At 44.4% G+C, this 24302-nt stretch overlaps 3 protein-coding genes across 6 annotated transcripts in view; 2 read left to right on the forward strand and 1 right to left on the reverse strand.

Moving 5' to 3' along the window:
• Window positions 1–24147, forward strand: part of LOC123772428 (uncharacterized) — a 126583-nt gene extending 102436 nt beyond the window's left edge. For 2 of the 3 annotated variants that reach the window (XM_069325989.1, XM_045765564.2), the window contains exon 11: window positions 24009–24147. Coding sequence is in view for 1 of the 3 variants with exons in the window: in XM_045765565.2 (XP_045621521.2) it covers window positions 24009–24058 (50 nt within the window). In the remaining 2 variants the exon portion in view is untranslated. The remainder of the gene's footprint in view (window positions 1–24008) is intronic. The other variant, XM_045765565.2, reaches the window with a different exon arrangement.
• Window positions 1–24302, reverse strand: part of asun (integrator complex subunit 13 asun) — a 476385-nt gene that overhangs the window by 341825 nt on the left and 110258 nt on the right. The gene's annotated exons all lie outside the window — the stretch shown is intronic.
• The window catches only part of LOC123772429 (Histone PARylation factor 1), a 31202-nt gene continuing 31013 nt past the window's right edge, over window positions 24114–24302 (forward strand). For both annotated transcript variants that reach the window (XM_045765567.1, XM_069325990.1), the window contains exon 1: window positions 24114–24281. In XM_045765567.1, the coding sequence (XP_045621523.1) occupies window positions 24114–24281 (168 nt within the window). The remainder of the gene's footprint in view (window positions 24282–24302) is intronic.

Here is a 24302-nt window from a genome sequence, read left to right on the forward strand (position 1 = left end):
ATTAGTTTGCATCTGTTACAGTGATGTAAAGTATGTGAATAGTTCTGCTAAGAGAGTTTACATGTGGGTTTGATCTGCTTCAGCAGGCGGTGCAAACTCTCAGAGGTACTTGTAGCCAAGCCGTAGCCTAGCAACAATATAAGTCCACTACGGGCTCACCATAGCCCGTGCTACTTGCAACTTTTTGTTCCGAGTGGCTGAATCTAAAACAACAACAGCAGCCTAGCAGCAGCAACGTCTAGAAGTCTGCTAGACTTTAACAAATCTAGCAGACTTATTGTTAGTGTCTAGTAATATATGTGTGGTTCGTCCTGCATAGTAATTTGATGATAGTTGGATTAACTAGTGTGAATTTCACTTTCTCTTAAGTCTACTAAATTTGGTGGCAGTTCTGTGGACAGTGCCTCCCCCAGGCTGCTCAAAGACATGCCAAGATGGTAATGAGGAAGAAGGGAAGATACACAATACCAAGTTCTTCTCTAACAAAGACAAAATACCACCCATTTATCATTATCAAGTACCTGACGCCAGTAACAATGTCCCCGAGTCTTCTCCCTGAGCCTTGTTTGATAATGCTAAAAAAGAAAACCTTTACAATGTGTTGCTGTCTGTCCTGTTACACGTACGTCACACAGTTCTGGTCACCGTACTATAGAAAAAAATTATTGTGTGTACAGAGAAGGATGACTAAGCTAATTCCTGGAATATAGATACAATTTGTGTTTCATTCTACCACAGACAGACACATATAACTGCAATGATATCTACCATACATACAATTTCTTCTATCATCCAAAGGCAGGGATCCACACACGGTGTAGCGAGAGAGTATCCGACCAGCGGGTGATGGAAGTAATGTATTAATAACAGATTACAATTCTTAGCAATATATATATATTTGTTCGTCCGTCCATCATGGTTAGGGTAAGAGAGCTGCTACTTAAAGAGTGTGTGCACTCGACCCCAGACGATGATTAAAGTGCATATAGAAACAAAAATAACCATTTCATCTTGGGGAATGGCTAAGGATACGTATAACTTAACACTATTGTGTACAATCATTGTATTATGTACTTGAAGAAATGTAGATTTTGAATTGAACACCAAAGAAAACTTTCGTCAGTTTAAACGTAGGTTTAAAGGCACCGTGGACGAACACAGCCTAGTGCCTGGAGATAACTCGTTTCAAGAGTCAGAGATTCGAACACAAAACTGACGCCTGGAATTAGAGCCTCAGTCATATGAGTGTAAAATGGTGGTTTAACATGCAGCAAGTTAATGTTTAACCTAAACTGAGAATATTCGGTTTACTGTGAAGTCCGGCTGGTCCAGCAGATCGCAGGAGTCGTTGATCTCAAACTTAATGGCTGTTTAGACAAGCAGTAAAGTATACGTGCACTTAGGCGCGTTTTCCTCCTCTGTTGCACCTGCCACCACCACCACCACTGCTGTACCTGCCACCACCACCACTGCTGTACCTGCCACCACCACCACTGCTGTACCTGCCACCACCACTGCTGTACCTGCCACCACCACTGTTGTACCTGCCACCACCACTGTTGTACCTGCCACCACCACTGTTGTACCTGCCACCACCACTTTTGTACCTGCCACCACCACTGTTGTACCTGCCACCACCACTGTTGTACCTGCCATCACCACCACTCCTGTACCTGCCACCTCCACTGCACCACTGAATACATCCCCAGACGCATTCATCAATTTTAACATACTGTGTATTAAAAATTGGGTTGTTCTCATATATAAATTAGTATTATACATAAATATTTCTTTGTATAGTTAGGCGTAGGTTATGTTAGGTTAGGTGTTTAGGTTCTGTTGGCGATTATTTGTATTTGTAGTACGTGGAGGCAGCAGTTATAGTGTTGTGGTTCGAACAAAATTCGTCAGTGAAGCACTTGTTCCGGAAGTGTTCGAACGTCATCAGTTGTGAGTCGTGTGTAAACCGTTTTTTATTCATAAAGAGGGGGTTTGGCGGGTGCATGGAATCACTTTTGGATCTTTGTTTGGAGGACGGGTTGAATCAGCCCGTCCTCGCATAGAAAGATCCAAGCTCGTTAATCCAGCCGCCAAACCCCCAGCTGTTTATGAATGAAAAACGGTTTCACACGACTCACAACTGATGACGTTCGAACACTTCCGGAACAAGTGCTTCACTGACGAATTTTGTTCGAACCACAACACTATAACTGCTGCCTCCACATACTACAAATACAAATAATCGCCAACAGAACCTAAACACCTAACCTAACCAATGCCTATATATGCACAACATACTAATATATTATAATATTAATTTATATTTGAGAAAATTCCTGTTTTGAATGAAGAGCACGTAAAAATTTATGAATCCGTCTGTGGGGTCGACCGCTGGATGGAATGGACTTGGTCTGAAGACGGGTTGCAAAATGTCTCACCCGCGAACTTCATATACAAATAATTGGCAGCCGTAACTTAACCTCGATTTAACTACACTGGAAATTATGTTACAGGTATATAATAATTATTTAAATTTGAAACAGTACCAATTTTGAATACACAATGCGTATATAAATGACGCACGACCTAAACGACGCAGCCTGGACGAGCTTTGCCTGACAGATCAAGTTTTGTGTAGTGTTGTCATTCATTAACAGTGGAGGTTTGTGGCTGGATGAACGAGCAATTAGCCACTGTGTATGAGAAAGGGCCAATTGGACACACTTTAGACTTACTTACACCACACACTAGAGACTTACTTACACCAGAAGTAGACTTGAAGCATTTTGACTTGAATACACATTTCGTGTTTGGTTGTAAAACTACAAACGAACATTGAAAACTACAAGTGATCTAATACTACAGCGAAGGATTTTATGGATTTTTTTGACTGGTATCAAAATATACTCTTGGGTCGAGGCTATACAGGGTGCAGGAACGATTTGTGACTTCCCGGGTTGGGTGCTGCAGCTGGTTTTGCTGTTGGAGCCGTTGTTGCTGCTGTTTTAAAAGGAGATATATAATGGGTAGGGAACAATAGGTACCCTAAGGGGGCAAGTCTATCAACACTAAGGTCCCCAAGAGTTCAACACCCTCATAACATAAAGGGCACCTAAGGCGACCTCTTTCGGCGAGTGAAAGATTACATGATATAAACACCTCCTGAAGGCAACCTGATCAACTGAGCTGTGATGCGTCACACTGCCAACAACGCCGTCTGATAACCTTCGTTACCGGATCACGAACCGGAGGTTTAATCAAGAGATTGGGCCGTGGAGATTTTGATCCTCGGAACAACCCTCAAGGTGAGCTTCCTCTGGTGTTGGAAGAATAGGCTTCCCCCTGAGGATTTTGTAGGTAGTGATCATGTCTCCCCTTACTCTTCTGTCTTCCAATGTTGTAAATTGGGGGTTTCTCTTGTTTTGGTGCTGTTGCATCTGCATTTTCTATTGTTGCATTAGCTGTTGATAGTGCTGCTGTGGCTATTGTAGATGTAGCTATTATACAGTGTGGACGTTGATGGGGCAATTGTAGGCGTACGTGCGGCTTTTGTAGAATGTAGAGTTGATGTGTCTATTGTAGACGTAGTTCTGCCTATTGTAGCATATAGTTGAGGTGACTATTATAGACGTAGATCTGGCTGCTGTAGACGTAGATTTGATTCTCGGAGACTGTAGATCTGGGTGTTGTAGAGGCGAGGCGAGCATCAGCAGCCTTGGGATGGCGGAGGAGGAAACAGGATGTACCTTGTTTGATATTCTGTGTCGTATCTTTTAACCGTGGTCGTGTTTCTCGTGGTAATACTCCTGGCTTGTGACCAGGGCTTGTTCTGCCTTCCTACTTGTGGTCAGAGCTCCTTGTTCCTTGTTACTAGTGACCAGGGTTTATTCCGTGTTACTTGTGACAGTGATTTATTGTTCCTTGTGATCAGGGCTTCTTGTTCTTTGTTCCTTGTGATCAGGGCTTCTTGTTCTTTGTTCCTTGTGATCAGGGCTTCTTCTTTGTTACATTTTTGTTGATGTAATATATGAATGGCAATACTCTTAAGACTAATAATTCTGAACATTTGAATGTCTGTTTAAGATTAGAGGTCAGATGCTTGGGGCTAGTCCCAATAATTTTTTTCAACGTGGTTGCTGATGGGTACGTGCCCAACATGGTCTCGTTTGGGTAATCACCAGTAAATGACTACTGTGTCGTATGAAATGCCTGTGAACTCCTGGCGACTCTGGGATCGGCTGGAACTTTGAAATATTTGAAAAATGTAAAACATATATATATATATATATATATATATATATATATATATATATATATATATATATATATATATATAATATCGGAAAAGGGAATAAAGAGCATTCAGAGAAAAACTTTCCGTTGACCCTAAATACGAATGAGTATTCTCTTCTCCTACAGCCCCTTTTTATTATTTATGTTGTATACTTTATCATACAAGGTTACATAGTTACATAACTGATTACAAAATGTGGACACCAAGAGGAAATTAAAGGAAGTTTGTTTCCAGGAGGCTGTAGATTTCTTCACACTCCTCCGACGCCGGGCAGGAACCGAGGACTCAGCGGGCACTCCCCCTCTGGATCGCGACACTGAGGGGCTGAAAGAGAAAACTTGCCGAATCTAGAGTCTCTTGTTGTTTCGATAAGCCTGGAACCAGGCTCCTTAACACCTTGCACTCTCTTTGAACCAAGGGTCTCGGATCCTATTGGAACGAAGATGTACCAGTGATCTATTTCCTTGTACTTGGTTGATTTGTCTCCCGTGTGTGGCGCCGCGGCTCCTGCCTGGCCGACAGAGAGGTTGATGTATGTAGCTGCCAGGGTGGATACGCAAGTATAGTCCCACGCTAATTGGCTGCCATTTGTCCATGGGCATAATAATTCCATCTGGTGGGCCAGCAAAGTTTTTTTTTCTACCACATACGTGGTCACACATTAACAATGGTAACCAGCATATATACATCTGGCCTCCATGGACACAGGGTGAGAGATCTTTTAAACATATAGTTCTGGGATTTATTGAACAATCAACCACAGAAGGTGATTGTAGTGCTTTTAAAATGTTAATCTAACCAAGAGACATAAATACATAGATGCAAGGCTAATAGAGTTACTGTTCAGTATATTGCGAGACTTTATCTCTGCTGGACATTGGGTAGAGGCAAGGTTCCTCCTAATGATGTCATTGACTTCGCCTTATTTTAAGTGCCAACTGCCTGATTTTACAGAGTGCAGGCCATATGATTCATATTCATCTGCCTCGCCGCATATACACAAATATGCAATGTGGATTGGGGCAGCACTGATACGTGCCTGTTACAGACATATATATATATATATATATATATATATATATATATATATATATATATATATATATATATATATATATAATATATATATAATATATATATACACTCACACTATACGCACTGAAGGGCTAACACTCAAGCAGACAGAGACAGTTCTTCAGATATTTAAAATACTGAGTAAGTTGAGAATATTAATCCAGAGCACGTCTTTAACAGGTCAGATCACACACACACACACACACACACACACACACACACACACACACGCACACACAAGGGGCAACAGCTTCAAGCTCAACAACCCACAATGCAGGACACAAAGCAGGAAATGCTTTTCCTCGTCCATAAAGGTTATATAGACCTTATCTTCGGGCGGGACAGAAATGGTTGGGCGCGTTCCCTATCACCTCATGCCCCTGTCCACCCAGCAGTAAATAGGCACCCGCAGGAGTTATAGTCAGTAATTCGGCCCTTAAGGGGAAAGGGGAATGAGAATGAGGGATGTCGATATAAGCTTATTGTTATACATACATGTTATACATACGTGTACTGTATGTATAACCTGGCTTCCTGTCCCCGACACAATGAATTATTATTGTTATAAACACCATGGACCCGCCGAAGCCTCAAATGCCAAAATGTTACTGCTCGTCAAAATCCTCAGGAACATAGGGGGAAGGGGGAGGGGGCTTTGACAAGCCGTCGGCTTCCAGCTGTACCCCGCCGAGGCCACTAGAGATGATAGGCCAGAAGCAAGTGACGGTTAACTTTATGTGCAACACCTGGGGCCAGTGGCCAAGCAGTCTTTTCTACCTGTTTGCAAGTGCTAATGCGAGCCGCATGCGGCCTTTTGCAAGCACTCCTGCCTCCCGTACAAAAAATACTGTAATTTGGTATATAATATAATAGGAAAAATATTCTGCAATAACTTGTATTAAATGTCTTTAAGTTTTTATTAGACTGTTATTAAATGATAACATAAATGTGTCTCGTATGACCCTCGAGGGACAGTTTGACATGCCTGTGCTAAGATACAACCGCTTTTCCTTACCAGAAACCTAACGAACCCAAGCAACCCACCTAACCTTTTGTGGCTCATGTATAGAAAACGTAAATTTTAATTTGCTTTAAGTTGTGCTTATCATCGCAATTTTAAAGGAATGAGTGATAGCCCCCCAACCCCCTCGACTACGACATAGATACCCTCTCCTCGACTACGACATAGATACCCTCTCCTCGACTACGACATAGATACCCTCTCCTCTACAACGCAGATACTCCCCCCCCCTCCTCCTAGGCAACAACGCAGATATCCGAGTCTTAAAAAAAAAGTCCGGACTTTGATCAATAAAAACTCAAGTCCTCATCGGCTCACTTTATTATTATTATTATTATTACTACTTGATCTGTACGACAACACGTATTGAGAACTTGTTCGTGTCGATGTGTTCTAGACTTGTTAGGTGGTAGAGCACACAGGACGGAGCACACAGGATAGAGCACACAGGATAGAGCACACAGGACGGAGCACGCAGGATAGAGCACACAGGACGGAGCACGCAGGACGGAGCACGCAGGATAGAGCACACAGGATAGAGCACACAGGGCGGTGCACCATGTACAAGTGGAAGATGTATGAGAGTCTATCTCTAATACATAATTCCGCATATCCCCTCCCTATTCTCTCCCCCCCCCCCCTTGCTCTTGTGCCCTTACCCATCTTTCTTTACCAACTCTCCTTCCTGTCTCCCTGCCCCCCCCCCCCCAATATCCTGGCGCACCGCCGCTGTCCGTGAACAAATTTTCCTGTTTCGAGTGCCAGGCTTGCCAATTTCGCCGCAATCTCCCGCTACCGATGTGATGGTGCCAGGGCTGCCAACTGTTCCAGTTCATTTTTCCAGGACTGCCAACTGTTCCAGTTCATGGTTCCAGGGCTGCCAACTGTTCCAGTTCATGGTTCTAGGGCTGCCAACTGTTCCAGTTCATGGTTCAAGGGCTGCCAACTGTTCCAGTTCATGGTTCCAGGGCTGCCAACTGTTCCAGTTCATGGTTCCAGGGCTGCCAACTGTTCCGAGTTCATTGTGTCATGCCTGCCTACTGTTGCAAGTTCCTGGTGTCAGGGCTGCCAACTATCTCGCAGTCTCCCTCTACCGACTGATGATATCAGGTCTGCCAACTGTCCCACGCTACCGATTTGCCTTCCCCAAGTTTTCCTTGATAAAATCTTAATGTTTATTTATATATATACAGCAGTTGGTGACGTGCGGCTTCCCGCAGTCGGAGCCAGGAAGTCTGTTGTTCTTATCAAGATCCTCCTAGCGCGGTCACCCAACCACTTGCTGGTCAGATCCAATGGTGTTTAACCGCTTTATCCAAACTCTAAATATGTTAAATTATTATACCAACAATTTACGAAAGTAAAACCAATCAAGAAAAATGGCAAAGAAAGAGGGAGGTCGTTGTCAGTTCGTCATAGTACTATATCTACGGTGGAGGTCATTTAGTGGATTGTTGCCCTTGCCTATATATAGGAGCTGTAAATACGTTTGAACTGTCAGAATTCAGCTCAAAAATCACGCTCAGGAGTCAAATTTCCAACATTTCAGATATTTTGAAAACTGCAGGGGGGTTTGGGCAAAAACACCCATCGCCGTTTTCAGTAATTGGCATATTTTCGGTATAAAAATTCGTAATTTGAAAATGAAAATAGGTGCAGAGAGTCAGAACAGGGTTGCCAGATTGGGCTACAAGTAGCGAATTGGGCTTTTTAAGAGCCCCGCGCTCCCAAATTTTTAATTTCACTACTTGCGATGTTTTGGGCTAGTTTCACCGCAAGTTGGGCTACTTTGGGCTATTAATAGTAAGAAACTCAATGATGATTATTTATGCTTTAATAATATAATCTGTACAAATCACAGCCGAGTCCAACAGCCTGATGGACTAGACCACTTACCGCAGGAGAGCCCTGGTCAGAGACCGGCCCCTGGGGACGTTGATCCTAGGAACCTTTGAAAGAAAGTGTGTGTATGTGTAATACACTTCATATGTATTCATTCATGTGCGGGAGTCCATATATGCATGATAAGGGACTTTCATGTATATATTCCTCTTCGGTCGTGTTGGGTGAATTGTGGCTCCACCGCTAGGGTATGGTGCTCCACGCTAGCGGAAATGACCCAACTTCTGGGACTATATATGTGATATATACAATGTACCTTATTGTATGTATATATACATAAATAAATAGTGAGGGTGGCTGGGTGATAGTGATGGAAATGGGCACCTGCTGGCTTGCTGGCACTTAGATAAGGTATTGCAAGAGATACCGGACCAACCAGCCTGTAGTGAATATGTGGGCCTTTGGGCCGCTCCAAGCAACAGCCTGTTGGACCAAGCTATCACAAGTCGAGCAAAGCCTCAGGCCGGACTCGGGGAGTAGAAGAACGCCCAAAACCCTCTCGAGGTATGCTCCAGGGCGGTATCAAGAATACCGGTTACATTGCATTAGTTCCGTGGATCAACGTCCCCGGAGCCCGGTCTCTGACTCCTGGTTGGTGGTCAGGTCACCCGAGCAGCTAGACGCAAAATTACATGGACTTGAACTCAAAAATTACTCTAAATAAGCATGCAAAAGTAAGAGACTGATATTCTTAGCTTTTACAAGTCAATAGGTGGATTGTAAATCCAGTTCCTCTTGTCCTTTGATAAAGATAAATGACTAGTTAGCAGGCAGTGTACCTTATGGGCGATCAAGATTATTGATTGCAGACAATGTACCCGCAGACATTTCAACACATCATTGTATTTTATACAATGGATTAAATGATAAAAGTACAATGACTGTAATTACTGGTTCTGTTCTATAATCAAAAGATCTGAACACTGTACACAGTCTAGCCTAGCTCTGAGATCTTGCAGTCAATATTGAAATACTAGTAATTATTACAACAAGTAGTTGAATTATACAAGTAAGATACTATATGCAAATATGCTAAACTCGTATGATAAATTAATGATAACTATGATAGCAATTGATTATTTGACGAATTATAGATTATTATCTATACATGATGTTATACATATCTTCAGATTGGATTGAAGAGATTAAGTCAAATTGAAAAAATTAAGTTAAAACTTCTTGGATATTGGGGTGTTGCACCGCAATATAACGATTAACAATATATAAAACATATTAAGGTTATAAAGCATGCAATTGGCCAATTTACAAAACACTTAATAACTTATCCAAAATTGAGAACCCAAAGGCTCTGTAAATTATCACAGCATAGCCTAAGAGGATAGATTCACTGGTAGCGTTTGCTAGAATTGAGATGAATCGGGTGTTTGTGATAAGTAGCCTCGCGTGCCAGTCACTCTACACTCGTATTTAAATAAATGTATCAGTGGTAAGTCCTGAATTATAGTTCAATATCTCCCTGTGTATCTAGAGAGCTATCACTGAGGATTAAGATTAGTTTGTGCAGTTTTGTCCTGCGGAAATTGTCTCTAGCATTGCTGTTGCTTGTTCGTGATACGTGCAGTTTGCATGACGGTTTTTCCTCCCAATGATTGCACGAGAGATGTTGATATTGTTGTTGTTAAAGATTCGCTACCTGGAACAAAGTTCCAAGCAGCACGGGCTATGGTGAGCCCGTAGAGATGTTGATAGATGCGGCACTTATGGTGGGGCTTCAATGTTCAGAATTTCGCAGAGATTGGAAGATATCCAACATCCAACTATTTGTGTGAGGATAGTGAGAAAATAAATATATATGTAGAAATGGACTTAGCAAAGATAAGGGTTTTTTTCAGGGCCCTAAGCCTCTGGCTGGCCCACTAAGTGTTGCTTGTTTCTGTTTTACTTAGGCGGAGTATGAGTATTTATGACTCGTATGGTCGCTTCAGTAAGAATTCGCCATATGTGTTTAACAACTTCTGCTCTGTTGAATCTAAGTTGAAATCTTAATGGGTTTGTAACTGTGCAAAGGGTGGTGTTGATGGTGGTATCCAAGTGTTACTGTTTTATGGTAAGTGTGTTGTTTAGTCAAGAGACTGAGAGTGTGAGTATGTTTGGGAGTTAGTCGCAATTCAGATAGGTTAGGGTAGATTATGAAAGGGTGAGTTAGAGTACATTACGTAACATGGGGTTAACGTGTATAAGATTGGGTTAAGTTGGGGTAGGTTAGTTGAAAATGGATTATGGTGTGTTATTTCGGATTTCTACGTCTGGGATGTGATTACATTGGTCTTCTTTGACGTGCCAGTACACCGTGATGAATATCTAGGAGTGGTTGGAGTATGTGTCGTGGGAGAGTGATTTATGTGGTTTTTCAGTCAGAGTGGCAGGTCGCTGGGAGGTTTGTATAGCTGGGGGTTTGTTACTCTTGGTGCCGGTGGTTGGGGTTTGTGGCAAGTCAGCCTGGGGGAATGATTTGGGTAAGACGTGTTCCAGGGCGCTGGAGGCCCCCAGCCACTCCCATCATGCTCTCTGTAGGCTGTTGACTGGTCTTCATTATATAATATATATATATATATATATATATATATATATATATATATATATATATATATATATATATATATATATATATATATATATATATATAATATATATATATAATACAGTATATATGAATAATTTCTCTTCTAGACGATTAATTTACAATATTGGTTGTGGTGTGGTGTAGGTGTGGTTGTGGTGTGTCAGGGAGGTTTGGGGTTGAGGCAGTAGTGGTGGTGGAGGCTACACTAATCACCAGCAACCAATTAAGGAGAATGTTCTCTTTCTGCTTAAACGAAAGTTAATTATTTAAATATCTTGCTGGTGGAGCTCAACAATTTGCTCTCGTTATGTGTTTGTACTTGCTTTATGGACAAATCCACAAGAGCCGTAACGAGGATTCGAACCTGCGTCCGAGAGCATCCCAGACGCTGCCTGAGCTACTGAGCTGAGATTGCTTTATGGAGCTTCAGCTCCTGGACTCCATCATTCCCGGCGTTGGTCGTGCTACTGAGTACTCTCTTGTATCCTTTATCCTAGCTACCTTTTGTTTTGTGGATAATCCTGACTTTTGTCCTCGTCTTTATTGCGTGTTCTCCCTATAAGCCTAACGTGTATGAATACACTCTGGCTTCCTGTCCCCTCGACACAATAATTTATATTATAATTTTCCACTTAGGTACTTCTATAAGGTGGGGGCTCCACGATGGCAGCTGCATACGCTAGTACTAGTCTCACGTAGGTGGTATGCAGTGTTTTCAATGTCTCATTATATAGGTTCTTGAGTGTTGTGATCTGTGCCACTTTTCAGTATGTGGCTGAGGATAATATCCTGTTGTATGAATCTTTCAAGAGTAAACCTTGATGTTAGTTAACAGTGGTTACGACACCATAACAAACACCTGTGGTTTTGTTGTTGTTCTTGCAAAGTTTTTGTTCTGCGGTCACCCCTAAAATGGTCCCTCTTTTTAGGGGTGGTCTTAAGAGGAGCGTGAACCTCCGCAGAGTCCTGGTTCGAGTCCCGTCGCTGCGGGTGTGTTGAGATGAGTTGTTGTTATAGATTCAGCTACTCTGAACAAGTTCCAAGTAGCACGGGCTATGGTGAGCCCGTAACTTACCTCTTGAGAAGAGCAGAGCGCTGAGGAAAATTTTTAGAGATATAGTTTTAGGGAAGTACATTAAGCATAGAAGGTTTCTACATAGTCGGACGTTAGTTCTTGGGCCCGCCTCTAGTCAAATAACTCTCTTGTATCATAGCTGCTGGTCCGATATTTACGAAATTTAAAATAGCAGCATTTTGGACGAAGTCTATGGAAATGACAGCATTCTTGGGCCCCGCCTCTAGGCACAGACTCTGGTCCAACATTACAGATTTGCTGCCATTTCGGAGACTTTCACAAGACTCTAGCTCTTGAGCCTCGTCTCTATCCCCGAACTTTTTTTTTTTTTACACCGTTCAGGTTTCATTACCAGTCAATTCCTTTCCACCAGTGGGACGGAGACTTTCACTAAGCTCTAGTTCTTGGCCCTCACCTCTTCCATTACACTGGTGCTACATACAGTTTATGTATGTAGCATAAACCCCCCTCCCCCCTACCGCTCACAAGAGCCCCTTACACACCTGTTTCCTCACACCTGTCTCTACCTGCCTCCACAGCTTCCCTCTACTCCACACTCTCTCTCCTTATCTATCCCCCCCTTCATTCACCTTCTTAAATGCTTCGTTCTATGTTCCTAACCAAACCTATCTATCCCAGCCTAACCTATCTATCCCAACCTAAGCTATCTATCCCAACCTAACCTATCTCTCCCAGCCTAACCTATCTATCCCAGCCTAACCTATCTATCCCAGCCTAACCAACTGATCATTACATAACACAGACCACCTTGTATCCCTCTAGTTCCATTGTTATATATACACACACCTGTGGTTGTTCCACGTGACAAATTCTCGTGGAACCGCCTTCAAAGAATACTGTTTATCACGGTAATATTCTCCTATTGTAAGACTCGTATTGCTCAGTAAGACTTACTATAACATGTCTTCCTGTGTGATCTTGCTCCCATAGCCAATATTTTGGTCAAAGTGGCACATTGCTGCTCTTCCTACACCACCTCTCTCAGCATCAATCTTTACGAGTCATACAGAAAGCGCCAAGCCATTACGATTATATAGCACTGGGAATGATGACGGGGGAGGGGTAGATGAAAGGGGGGCTAGATGAGATGAAGGGGTAGATAAGGGGGAGGGTGTAGGGAAGGGGTAGATGAGGGGGAGGGTGTAGGGAAGGGGTAGATGAGGGGGAGGGTGTAGGGAAGGGGTAGATGAGGGGAAGGGGTAGATGAGGGGGGGTGTAGGGAAGGGGTAGATGAGGGGGAGGGTGTAGGGAAGGGGTAGATGAGGGGGAGGGTGTAGGGAAGGGGTAGTTGAGGGGGGGGGGATGATATAATTAGACCCCGCCAGATAACACTCTGGGCAAGAGGCAAGTGCTGAAGTTTTCCTACTTTACCGCACACGCCCCCTGTGTGTGTGTGTGTGTGTGTGTGTGTGTGTGTGTGTGTGTGTGTGTGTCTGTGTCTGTGTGTGTGTGTGTGTGTGTGTGTGTGTGTGTGTGTCTGTGTGTATGCGCGCGCATGCACTCACCTATTTCTGCCTGTAAGATCGAGCTCAAGCTCTTGGACCGCACTTTTCTAGCCATCGGTTGTCTATTGCAATGACTCCTGACCTATTTAATTCCCTGCCATACCTACTTTGAGTTTATATGTATATATAATAATATATATATATATATATATATATAATATATACATAATTATATAATATATATATATATATATATATATATATATATATATATATATATATATATATATATATATATACTATATATATATTAGTGACGTGAAAATGGATGGTAGCGCAGTCTCCATAGGGCAGAAGGAATGCTGGTCACAAAAAAAACAAAAATTAGACAACTATTTATCTTCGTACTGAGGCAATTGTAGGATAAAACATAGTATTTAATTTTTTTCTCTCTTAAGAAAATTACCTCCAACCACTTTACATAAGTAAAAATAGTATCAAAACTTGGCTTTACTCTAAATGTACAAATACAAAAGACAAACGTTACGTTACGTTAAATTGCAAACAATAAAATGGTGCGTGAATACTGTGCAACCCGTCCTCTTAAAAATAACGTCACTTTTCGCATACTGTGAGCTAGGCTGCATAAATCTACTACCATACACAGGCGTATGTTAACAGATCCAGGCAGTTGAGCACGTAGGAGTATTCTGACTTGTTGGATGATTGATTGATAAAGATTAAGCCACCCAAGAGGTGGCACGGGCATGAATAGCCCGTAAGTGGTGGCCCTTTTGAGCCATTACCAGTATCAAGAGCTGATACTGGAGATCTGTGGAGGTGCGACTGTACTCTGCGTGACGGGAGATGTCTCCCATGGATTTGTTGGAGCTTGTTAGCCTCTATATATAGGAGAAACAGCCGTCCAGGTGGCGCTGGTGTCGTTGCTAACTGGGAACCGGCTCACTCAAACTACCATTGTGCTTGTTTCAGACTGTGGTGTGATCCTGGGGCCGTCGTCAGGTACGGTGGGCTGATGGGCCCTGGAGGAGGTATACTGGTGGTACTGTCTAGACGTCTGAGAAGTAGTTGTTGTTCTTGTTGTAAATTCTTGAATGTGCAGACGTGATGTGGTAGAATAGGTGACGATGGAGCTGGCCTAATATCTTCCTGAGAGGTTATCGTGACTTTATATATATATAATATAATGCGGAAAATCCACAGACAAATGGGAAAGAAAGATGAACGTTTCGGCCGATCTGGGCCTTTGTCAACACCGGTGTTGTCCGGTGTTGACAAACTCCATTAATAACTTTAAAAGTAACTGCTCAACTGCTTCGTGAATTTAGCCCCTGCTCCCTTAAGACTCCTCCAGTGGTGTCTGGGCAGGATTTTCTCCTTGCTCAATTGTGAAGATTTCCTGGAATCTGTTATCGAGTTCCTCAAACACCTCCATGTTGTTGTTGTTGTTTTAGATTCAGCTACTCGGAACAAAAAGTTGCAAAGCAGCACGGGCTATGGTGAGCCCGTAGTGGACTTACCTGGCACAGGAGCGGGGCTGTAACAAGCAACACGGGTTATGGTGAGCCCGTAGTGGACTTACCTGGCACAGGAGCGAGGCTGTAACTGCACCTCCGCGTCATTTGTAGTGAACCTGTCTGCTCTTATCCTCAGTTTCATCACCCGGTCCTTCGCTGTTGATTTCTTTCTGCTGTGGCTGTGCAGCAGTTTGGGATGGGGATCTGCTTTATTTGCCAAGTCATTTTCGTACTGTCTCTCTGCCTCTCTTCTCACTCTGAGGTACTAATTCCTGGCCCTCTGGTATCTTCCTCTGCTCTCTGGTGCTTGTTATTTCTCTAAGTTCTCCACGTGGTTGTGCTTAGTTGCTTTGTCATCTTGCTTCCCTGATTAAACTGAGGAACATTAAAATGTTCCTCATTTTAATCCACGAGGAACCATGTTCCTCATGGATTAAACCATGAAGAACATGGTTCCTCATTTGTACTTGGTATGTTTCCTTGTCTGCTGCCTCCTGGATGATGTAGTCCATCATGTCTTGGGCATCTTTTACTCTGAGTTCTGTTAGTCATGGCATTTCTATTAGGAATTTTCTTATTTCCTCATACTTTCCCTTTCTGTATGCCAGCCTTTTGTTTTCTGGTCTCTTCCTCGAGTAAGTTATAACTCTTGCTACCAGATACTCAAACATCAATACACACTGATCACTCATCCCCAAGGGGCTTAGAAGTTGATTTCTCTTGAGTCTGAATCGTTCAAAGTGAATACCAGGTCGAGTCTAGCTGGTTGGCCGTTGCCTCTCGTTATTGTAATTACCTAAGTGTAGTTACAGGATGAGAGCTACGCTCGTGGTGTCCCGTCTTCCCAGCACTCTTTGTCATATAATGCTTTGAAACTACTGACGGTCTTGGCCGTCAGTAGTTTGTGGGTCCCCTGACATGCTGGCTTATAGTGTTTCTTGTTGCCACCTCCAAAAGTTTAGGTGTCCATGTTTCTGCACCCCCGGTGTAGTGACTCATTCTCCCAGTCTATCCCTGCCATGGTTGAAGTCTCCCATGATAAGCAGACGGGGTCGATGTCTACAGGGGATAGAGGCTGCCCTTTTCAATTATAGTTGTAACTGCCATGTTGTTCCTGTAATGCTCATGCCTGGGGTATTTTTTCATTTAATGGATGGTAATTATATATTACTGCTTCTACTATTCTTCGTCCTCCCATCGCCATGGTGCCTGTTATGTAGTCTCTGAACCCCCTTCACAGCCTGGGTAACCATCTCGATCTTGTGTGTACCTGTTTTCACAAGAAAAGTCACAATAGTTAAATTGAAATACAACACATACACGGCTAGTAGGCAGGGAAGGGGGGAGAGGAGAAAAGGACGCAAAGAACTAAAAACCCATACACATTGATGTATAAGTACTGATAGGTAAATACACACACACACACATACAAAAAAAATTATCTCATGCATATTACACTGTAAAAAGTTGTGATTCTAGTTTAAAAGGTGGATGGCCTTAATCCAAGTTTACTAGCCACTCCGGACACTAGTTGTCCAGGACCAGGTACTTGGTCGGCCTCTCTCGCTCTCAGCTTCCTTCATCTGTAGCTTTTACCATCAGATTACTTATCATCAGAAACTTTTATCGTAAGAGTTTATGTTGCATCTGTCCTCCGGCGCTGCCGGCCAGGGCCGCCGCTGCTGCCAGCCGTGTGAGCCTCATACACAGGCTTGTCATCATCGGGCGTCCAGGAAAAATTGTTTTCAGCTTCACATATTTTCCTCTGGTATCTGCATGATCCTTTTCCTGGTGGTGTGTATTATGTTAGATGTGTGGGGGGACGCTGACTTTGTTCCCTGCCTTCCGTATGGGAGGCGGACTTGCTCTTACGACGACGTCCTCTTACGACGACGTCCTCTTGCGACGACGTCCTCTTACGACGACGTCCTCTTACGACGACGTCCTCTTACGACGACGTCCTCTTACGACGACGTCCTCTTACGACGACGTCCTCTTACGACGACGTCCTCTTACGACGACGTCCTCTTACGACGACGTCCTCTTACGACGACGTCCTCTTACGACGACGTCCTCTTACGACGACGTCCTCTTACGATGCCTTGTTCTTACAATGACTCATGATTCCAATGATCGTCCCTCCCACTGTTCCGGTGTTCCACAATATTGGACTGTTCCGACCACCCATTCTTCCGGTGTTCTACTGTTCCAAAGACCTACTGTTCCGTAGTTCCCCTCAGTTCCAGCGTCCCCCATATTCTGACGGCTCACTGTTCACAATTGTTACTGTTATTGTTACTAACAGCCTCTTGGTGCTTCAGTGCCCATGAACTGTTTAATATATATAAACAAAGCTGCCAGAGACTGAGAAAAGATGTTGTACGAGTTTTTAAGTACTTGGGTAACTGCTTGTTGAATCGTGGCGCTGTTCCGTACCTTTGTTCCAGCAGTCCGGAGTTCAGGATACGAACCCAGGCCAAAGTACGAGGGCGAGTGTTTTACCTCTGCGCCACGGGGACTGTAGGAAGATCTGCAGATGAGGATACGAAGCTGTGACTTGAATTTTGTCTAAATCTGATACAAGAATAAGGAAAAGCAGTGGTTCAAGGACGGTGGTACAGACCTCCACCACCCCGGTACCTCCACTACCCCGGTACCTCCACCACCCCGGTACCTCCACTACCCCGGTACCTCCACCACCCCGGTACCTCCGCCACCCCGGTACCTCCACCACCCCGGTACCTCCACCACTCCAGTACCTCCACCACCCCGGTACCTCCACCACCCCGGTACCTCCACTACCCCGGTACCTCCACCACCCCGGTACCTCCACTACCCCGGTACCTCCACCACCCCGGTACCTCCACCACCCCGGTACCTCCACCACCCCGGTACCTCCACTACCCCGGTACCTCCACCACCCCGGTACCTCCACCACCCCGGTACCTCCACCACCCCGGTACCTCCACCACCCCGGTACCTCCACCACCCCGGTACCTCCACCACCCCGGTACCTCCACCACCCCGGTACCTCCACCACCCCGGTACCTCCACCACCCCGGTACCTCCACTACCCCGGTACCTCCACCACCCCGGTACCTCCACTACCCCGGTACCTCCACCACCCCGGTACCTCCACTACCCCGGTACCTCCACCACCCCGGTACCTCCACCCCGGTACCTCCACTACCCCGGTACCTTCACCACCCCGGTACCTCCACCCCGGTACCTCCACCATCCCGGTACCTCCACCACCCCGGTACATCCACCACCCCGGTACCTCCACCATCCCGGTACCTCCACCACCCCGGTACCTCCACCACCCCGGTACCTCCACCATCCCGGTACCTCCACCACCCCGGTACCTCCACCCCGGTACCTCCACCATCCCGGTACCTCCACCACCCCGGTACATCCACCACCCCGGTACCTCCACCATCCCGGTACCTCCACCACCCCGGTACCTCCACCACCCCGGTACCTCCACCACCCCGGTACCTCCACCACCCCGGTACCTCCACTACCCTGGTACCTCCACTACCCCGGTACCTCCACCACCAGGTGTGCGCGTCAAGGAACAGTTGGAGGCTGGAGGCATTTCCCGTCGCGCACCATATTTTCCCACAAGGTGGTGAGGAGACGGAAGGGGGGGGGGAGGGGGATGATGGGGCAGGGGGGTGGAGGTGAAGATGATGGGGGAGGATTCTGTAACAAATTCTCGCTCAATCAACAGATCACAGATCCAACTAGGAACGAAAACACACTAGATTTGCTATTCACAATCATGAACTAATCAGAGACATTACAATCTCGGATACTACATACTCAGACCATAAGCTCATTGAAGTGCGAACTAGTATAAAAAAACGGTAGTAGGTCTAAGAGACCTCATCAAGCGAGAAGGAATATTCAATCAATTTAATTTCAACAATAAGAGGATCGACTGGGAAAAAATAGATGTAGACCTTGCAACCATTCAATGGGAGACGGTCTTAAGCGACAAAACTCCCACACAGGGAATAGCTCAACTGACAGCTGAAGCTTACAAGGTCTGCTTGAAGCACGTGCCTGTGAGGAGGGGCAGAAAGAGGACCACTCAAGAAAGAGAACTCAGACGACTGTACAGAAGGAAAAAAATAACGGAAATGCTTCGGCAGACACGACTATCACAAGCAAGGAAAATAAACCTAAATAGGGAGATCGAAGAATTAGAACAAACGTTGAAGCGATCATACGAGGCTGAGGAAATGGAATTGGAACAGAAAGCTATACAAGAGATGAAGAAAAATCCAAAATATTTTTTCACATATGCAAAATAAAAAAACTCCACCTGTATTGGACCTTTAATTACAACTGAAGGTACGTACACAGAGGACAACAAAGAAATTAGTGAAATTCTAAGAAGCCAGTATGAGGCTATGTTTAGCACACCAATAAACAACATGAAAGTTGATGACCCAGACAGCTTCTTTATGAATGACATTCAAGCTGCAGATAATATAACGGATATTAACACGAACTCGGAAGACTTTGAAAGAGAAATTGACAATATGCCCATGCACTCAGCTCCTGGGCCTGACTCATGGAATTCAATATTCATAAAGAAATGTAAAGTACCAGTAGCGCGAGCACTCAGCGTAATATGGAGAAAGAGCCTGGATACAGGGGAGATACCAGCAGCACTTAAATCTGCAAATATAGCTCCTTTGCACAAGGGGGGGGGGGAAGTAAAGCCTTGGCAAAAAGTTATAGGCCAGTTGCACTAACATCACATATAAAAGTTTTTAAAAGAGTGATTAGGAATCAAATTTCTAGTTTTATGGAAAATAATGAGCTACACAACCCAAGACAACATGGATTTAGAGCGGGAAGATCCTGTCTGTCACAGTTACTCAACCACTATGACAAAATCACAGAAGCTCTAGAAGAAAAGCAAAATGCAGATGTAGTATACACAGACTTTGCAAAGGCATTCGACAAATGTGATCATGGAGTGATTGCACACAAAATGAGGTCAATGGGAATAATAGGTAAACAGTATGTCAAGGATTTGGGAATAATGATGTCCGACGATCTAACGTTTAGGGAGCATAACCAAGCAAATATTGCGTCAGCCAGAAAAATTATAGGATGGATTACGAGAACTTTCAAATCCAGGGATCCCATCACAATGGTTGTACTCTTCAAGTCACTTGTGCTGTCCCGTCTCTAGTACTGCTCAGTACTCACTTCCCCCTTCAGAGCAGGAGATTGCTGAAATAGAGGGAATACAGAGAACATACACGGCACGCATAGACGAGATAAAGCACTTAAATTATTGGGATCGTCTCAAAGCCCTCCAAATGTATTCACTGGATAGGAGACGAGAGAGATACCAAATAATATACACATGGAAAATACTGGAAGGCCAGGTCCCTAATCTACACAGTAAAATAACAACATACTGGAGTGAACGATATGGAAGAAAATGCAGAATAGAACCAGTGAAGAGCAGGGGTGCCATAGGCACAATCAGAGAACACTGTATAAACATCAGAGGTCCGTGGCTGTTCGACGTCCTCCCAGCGACTATAAGAAATATTGCGGGAACAACCGTGGACATCTTCAAGAGAAAACTAGATAGTTTTCTAAAAGGCGTTCCGGACCAACCGGGCTGTGGTGGGTATGTGGGACTGCGGGCCGCTCCAAGCAACAGCTTGGTGGACCAAACTCTCACAAGTCGAGCCTGGCTTCGAGCCGGGCTTGGGGAGTAGAAGAACTCCCAGAACCCCATCAACCAGGTATCAACCAGTGGCATACCTCTAAACTTTTTCCAGCCTCGTCTTGTGCTTGACAAGGTACAGGCTCCATGCTGGGGCCGCATACTCCAGGATTGGCCTTACATACGTAGTATTCAGGGTTCTGAAAGATTCCTTACACAGGTTCCTGAAGGCTGTTCTGATGTTAGCCAGCCTCGCATACGCCGCCGATGTTATTGCTTTTATGTAGGGCTTCGGGAGACAGTTTGGTGTGATATCAACTCCTAGATATCTTCATCTCCTAGAAGGACTTCATCTCCTATTCCGTATCCTGTGTCTGGCCTCATGTTTCCACCTCCTAGTTTCATTACGCTGCCTGTTTCATGTTTGCTGCCCGAAACGCTTTGCGTAATAGTGGCTTTAGGCATTGTATGTACTAGCTCTATCTATAAAGCCAACAAACTTTGTAAAATCTCTTTATGTATGTACCTTTGCCTAAATAAAAATTATTATTATTATTATTATTATTATTATTATTAAATAAAAATTATTATTATTATTATTATTATTATTATTATCTTTCATTTACTCGAGTTGAACTTTAGTAGCCATTTGTTAGACCATTCCTTCAGTTTGTTTTAATCATCTTGTAGACTCATACTATCTTCCTCTGTCTTAATCCTCCTCATATTTTTGCATCATCAGCAAACATTGAGAGGAACAAGTCTATTCCCTCTGGGAGATCATTTACATATATCAGGAACAGTATAGGTCCAAGAACTGATCCCTGAAGGACTCCACTGGTGACTTCTCGCCACTCTGAGACCTCACCCCTCACATTGACTCTGTCTTCTGTTGCTTTTGATCCCTTATCCAGTGGAGTACCTTTCACTCCTGTCTGCATCTCCAGTTTGTGCACTATTTTCTTATGTGGTACTGTGTCTTATGTGTGTATGTGTGTGTGTGTGTAGTGTGTGTGTGTGTGTGTATAGTGTGTGTGTATAGTGTGTGTGTAGTGTGTGTGTGTGTGTATAGTGTGTGTGTGTGTGTATAGTGTGTGTGTAGTGTGTGTGTGTGTGTGTGTGTACACTGAAGCAGACTATCACAAAACTTCGTCATAGTGAAGATTATAGCGGGATGAATATTAATTATAATTTTCCTACATTTGTGTAATTTTCCTGGTCGGTGTAACGAGGTTGTGTTCGCTTGAACCAGGGTCGGTCTCCCAGCTCCGCTGGTCCCACGACCTGGGATAACCTGCTGTAACAAGGTGCTGTAACAAGCTGCTGTAACAAGGTGCTGTAACAAGCTGCTGTAACAGGCTGTTGTAACAAGGTGCTGTAACAAGGTGCTGTAACAAGCTGCTGTAACAAGGTGCTGTAACAAGGTGCTGTAACAGGCTGCTGTAACAAGGTGCTGTAACAGGCTGTTGTAACAAGGTGCCATAACAAGGTGCTGTAACAAGGTGCTGTAACAAGGTGCCGTAACAAGGTGCTGTAACAGGCTGCTGTAACAGGCTGTTGTAACAAGGTGCCATAACAAGGTGCTGTAACAGGCTGTTGTAACAAGGTGCCATAACAGGCTGCTGTAACAAGGTGCTGTAACAGGCTGTTGTAACAAGGTGCCATAACAAGGTGCTGTAACAAGGTGCTGTAACAAGGTGCCGTAACAAGGTGCTGTAACAGGCTGCTGTAACAGGCTGTTGTAACAAGGTGTTGTAACAGGCTGTTGTAACAGGCTGCTGTAACAGGCTGCTGTAAAAGGCTGTTCTAACAGGCTGTTGCAACAGGAACATGTGTCACCGTGTATGTGTACACGTGTCAGAGTGAGAGGATGTACAGGTTCCGTCACGCTAGACTTGACGGAACATCACACAAGGCGCAGCCTGACCTCAAGACGAATCAAAAACGCCCGTTTTCAGTTCTAAGACCGTTATCCTCCTAATAGCACGTCGCATTTTGACGTATAGTCCACTTTAGCCCAGCAAAATCGTCGTACCAGAAAATAGTAGCGGCCTCGTGAAGTTCACACACTCTCCCGTTTTCTGTTCTGGGTCCTCTGGTAGGTTAGGATAAGGAGCCACTTTAATACGACAGTTTCTTGACGTCGGGCCGGGCTTGGGGGAGTAGAAGAACTCCCAGAACCCCATCAACCAGGTATCAACCAGGCTGGGTTAACATAGGATAGGTTAGGTTAGGCTAAGATGGGTTAGGTTAGGTTAGATGAGGTTAGGTTAGACTAAGATGGGTTAGGATAGGCTGTATTTGACTGGGTTAGCTTAGCTTAGCTTAGGTTAGATAAGATTTGGTTAGGCATATTAGCCTGGATTAAACAAGATTATGTTAGGTTTTCAAATTCGTTGGCGAACAGCCTTGTTCGTCAGAAAGTGACTTGTGTCGTGTTAACCCCAGCAGAGGGCGGCGAATTATTTGGTTTCCAGGATGCAACCCCCAACAGTTTAATAACCCCGACTATCTGTTTACTGCTAGGTGAACAGATGCATCAGGTGGAAGGAAACATACCCGACCGTATTTGTCCTGTCCGATGACTGGCTCCAGATTCCTTGGTTGTGAGCCGGGAACGTAGCCTACTGTGCCACAGAACTATACACTATTTGTCTTGGAAGAAAATCATGAGGGCAATTTTGGGGAACCTTTGATAAGCCGCCGGCTTCCTGTCCTCGTCGAGGCCACTCGTGTTAGTGGCCCTCAGGTAAAATTCAGGTAAATTCAGGACTCGTGAGTGTCCTATAGGAGGACATATAAGACTATTGATCATTGCAAGGTGCTTGTTAAGTCTGCCATACACACCAACCATATGACTTGCCTGTCCCCCATTGGCTCTCGGGTGACGTGTAATAGATAGTTAAGGGGTTAATCGGGTACAACCTGACTAATTGACGTGAATAAATTCAGTTTTTGAAGCTAAGTTGAATTGTTAATAATGTGAAGGTTAAGGCTACAACAGTCTGGGTGATCAGTTAAGTCTACCTGTCACCTGCACGGTAATTAAGGCTTAATTAGTGTGGATTACGCCTTCCTTCCTTCCTGCCCTTGTTGCTCCGTGATCCGTCGCATTTTTTACGGAATTCACCAATTCGTCAAAAAGGCGACGCATTTATTAAAATGAAAGCACCGTAATATTAACGTTTTCTATGTATCGGCCTCGATATAAAGTGGGTTGCTTTGGTTCGCACGTTTCTGGTCAGGTAAGAACCCTTGAGGTTTCTTACGGAGTGGCTGCATGGAGAGATGGTTAATGTTTTAGTTAGTTCATTTATTATGCACCCCATAGTTAATGGCGAGTCATTTAACAGATCAGTTGAGGGGCGGAGTCTACGGCGTGGCCACGCCCACCGAGGTATAAAAGCAGGTCTGGTGGTGTGGAGGATCAGTGTGCGTGAGCCCGTCGGCCAGGCAACATGGAGTGTACCTTCCTCCGTAAGAAAAGTGGTCAGTGTAAACGCTCCCATGACTGGAATGAACTCCTTCCCACCCACGGCCAGGAACTGGGAGTCAGTGAACAGGATCTTAATTTTTTCTTCGCACCTGTCAACAGGACTGACACCTTCGGCGACCTGGAAAGATTTGTAAGTACACATGCAATATAT

This window comes from Procambarus clarkii, chromosome 17 (assembly GCF_040958095.1).
Source record: "Procambarus clarkii isolate CNS0578487 chromosome 17, FALCON_Pclarkii_2.0, whole genome shotgun sequence".
Classification (NCBI taxonomy): domain Eukaryota; kingdom Metazoa; phylum Arthropoda; class Malacostraca; order Decapoda; family Cambaridae; genus Procambarus; species Procambarus clarkii.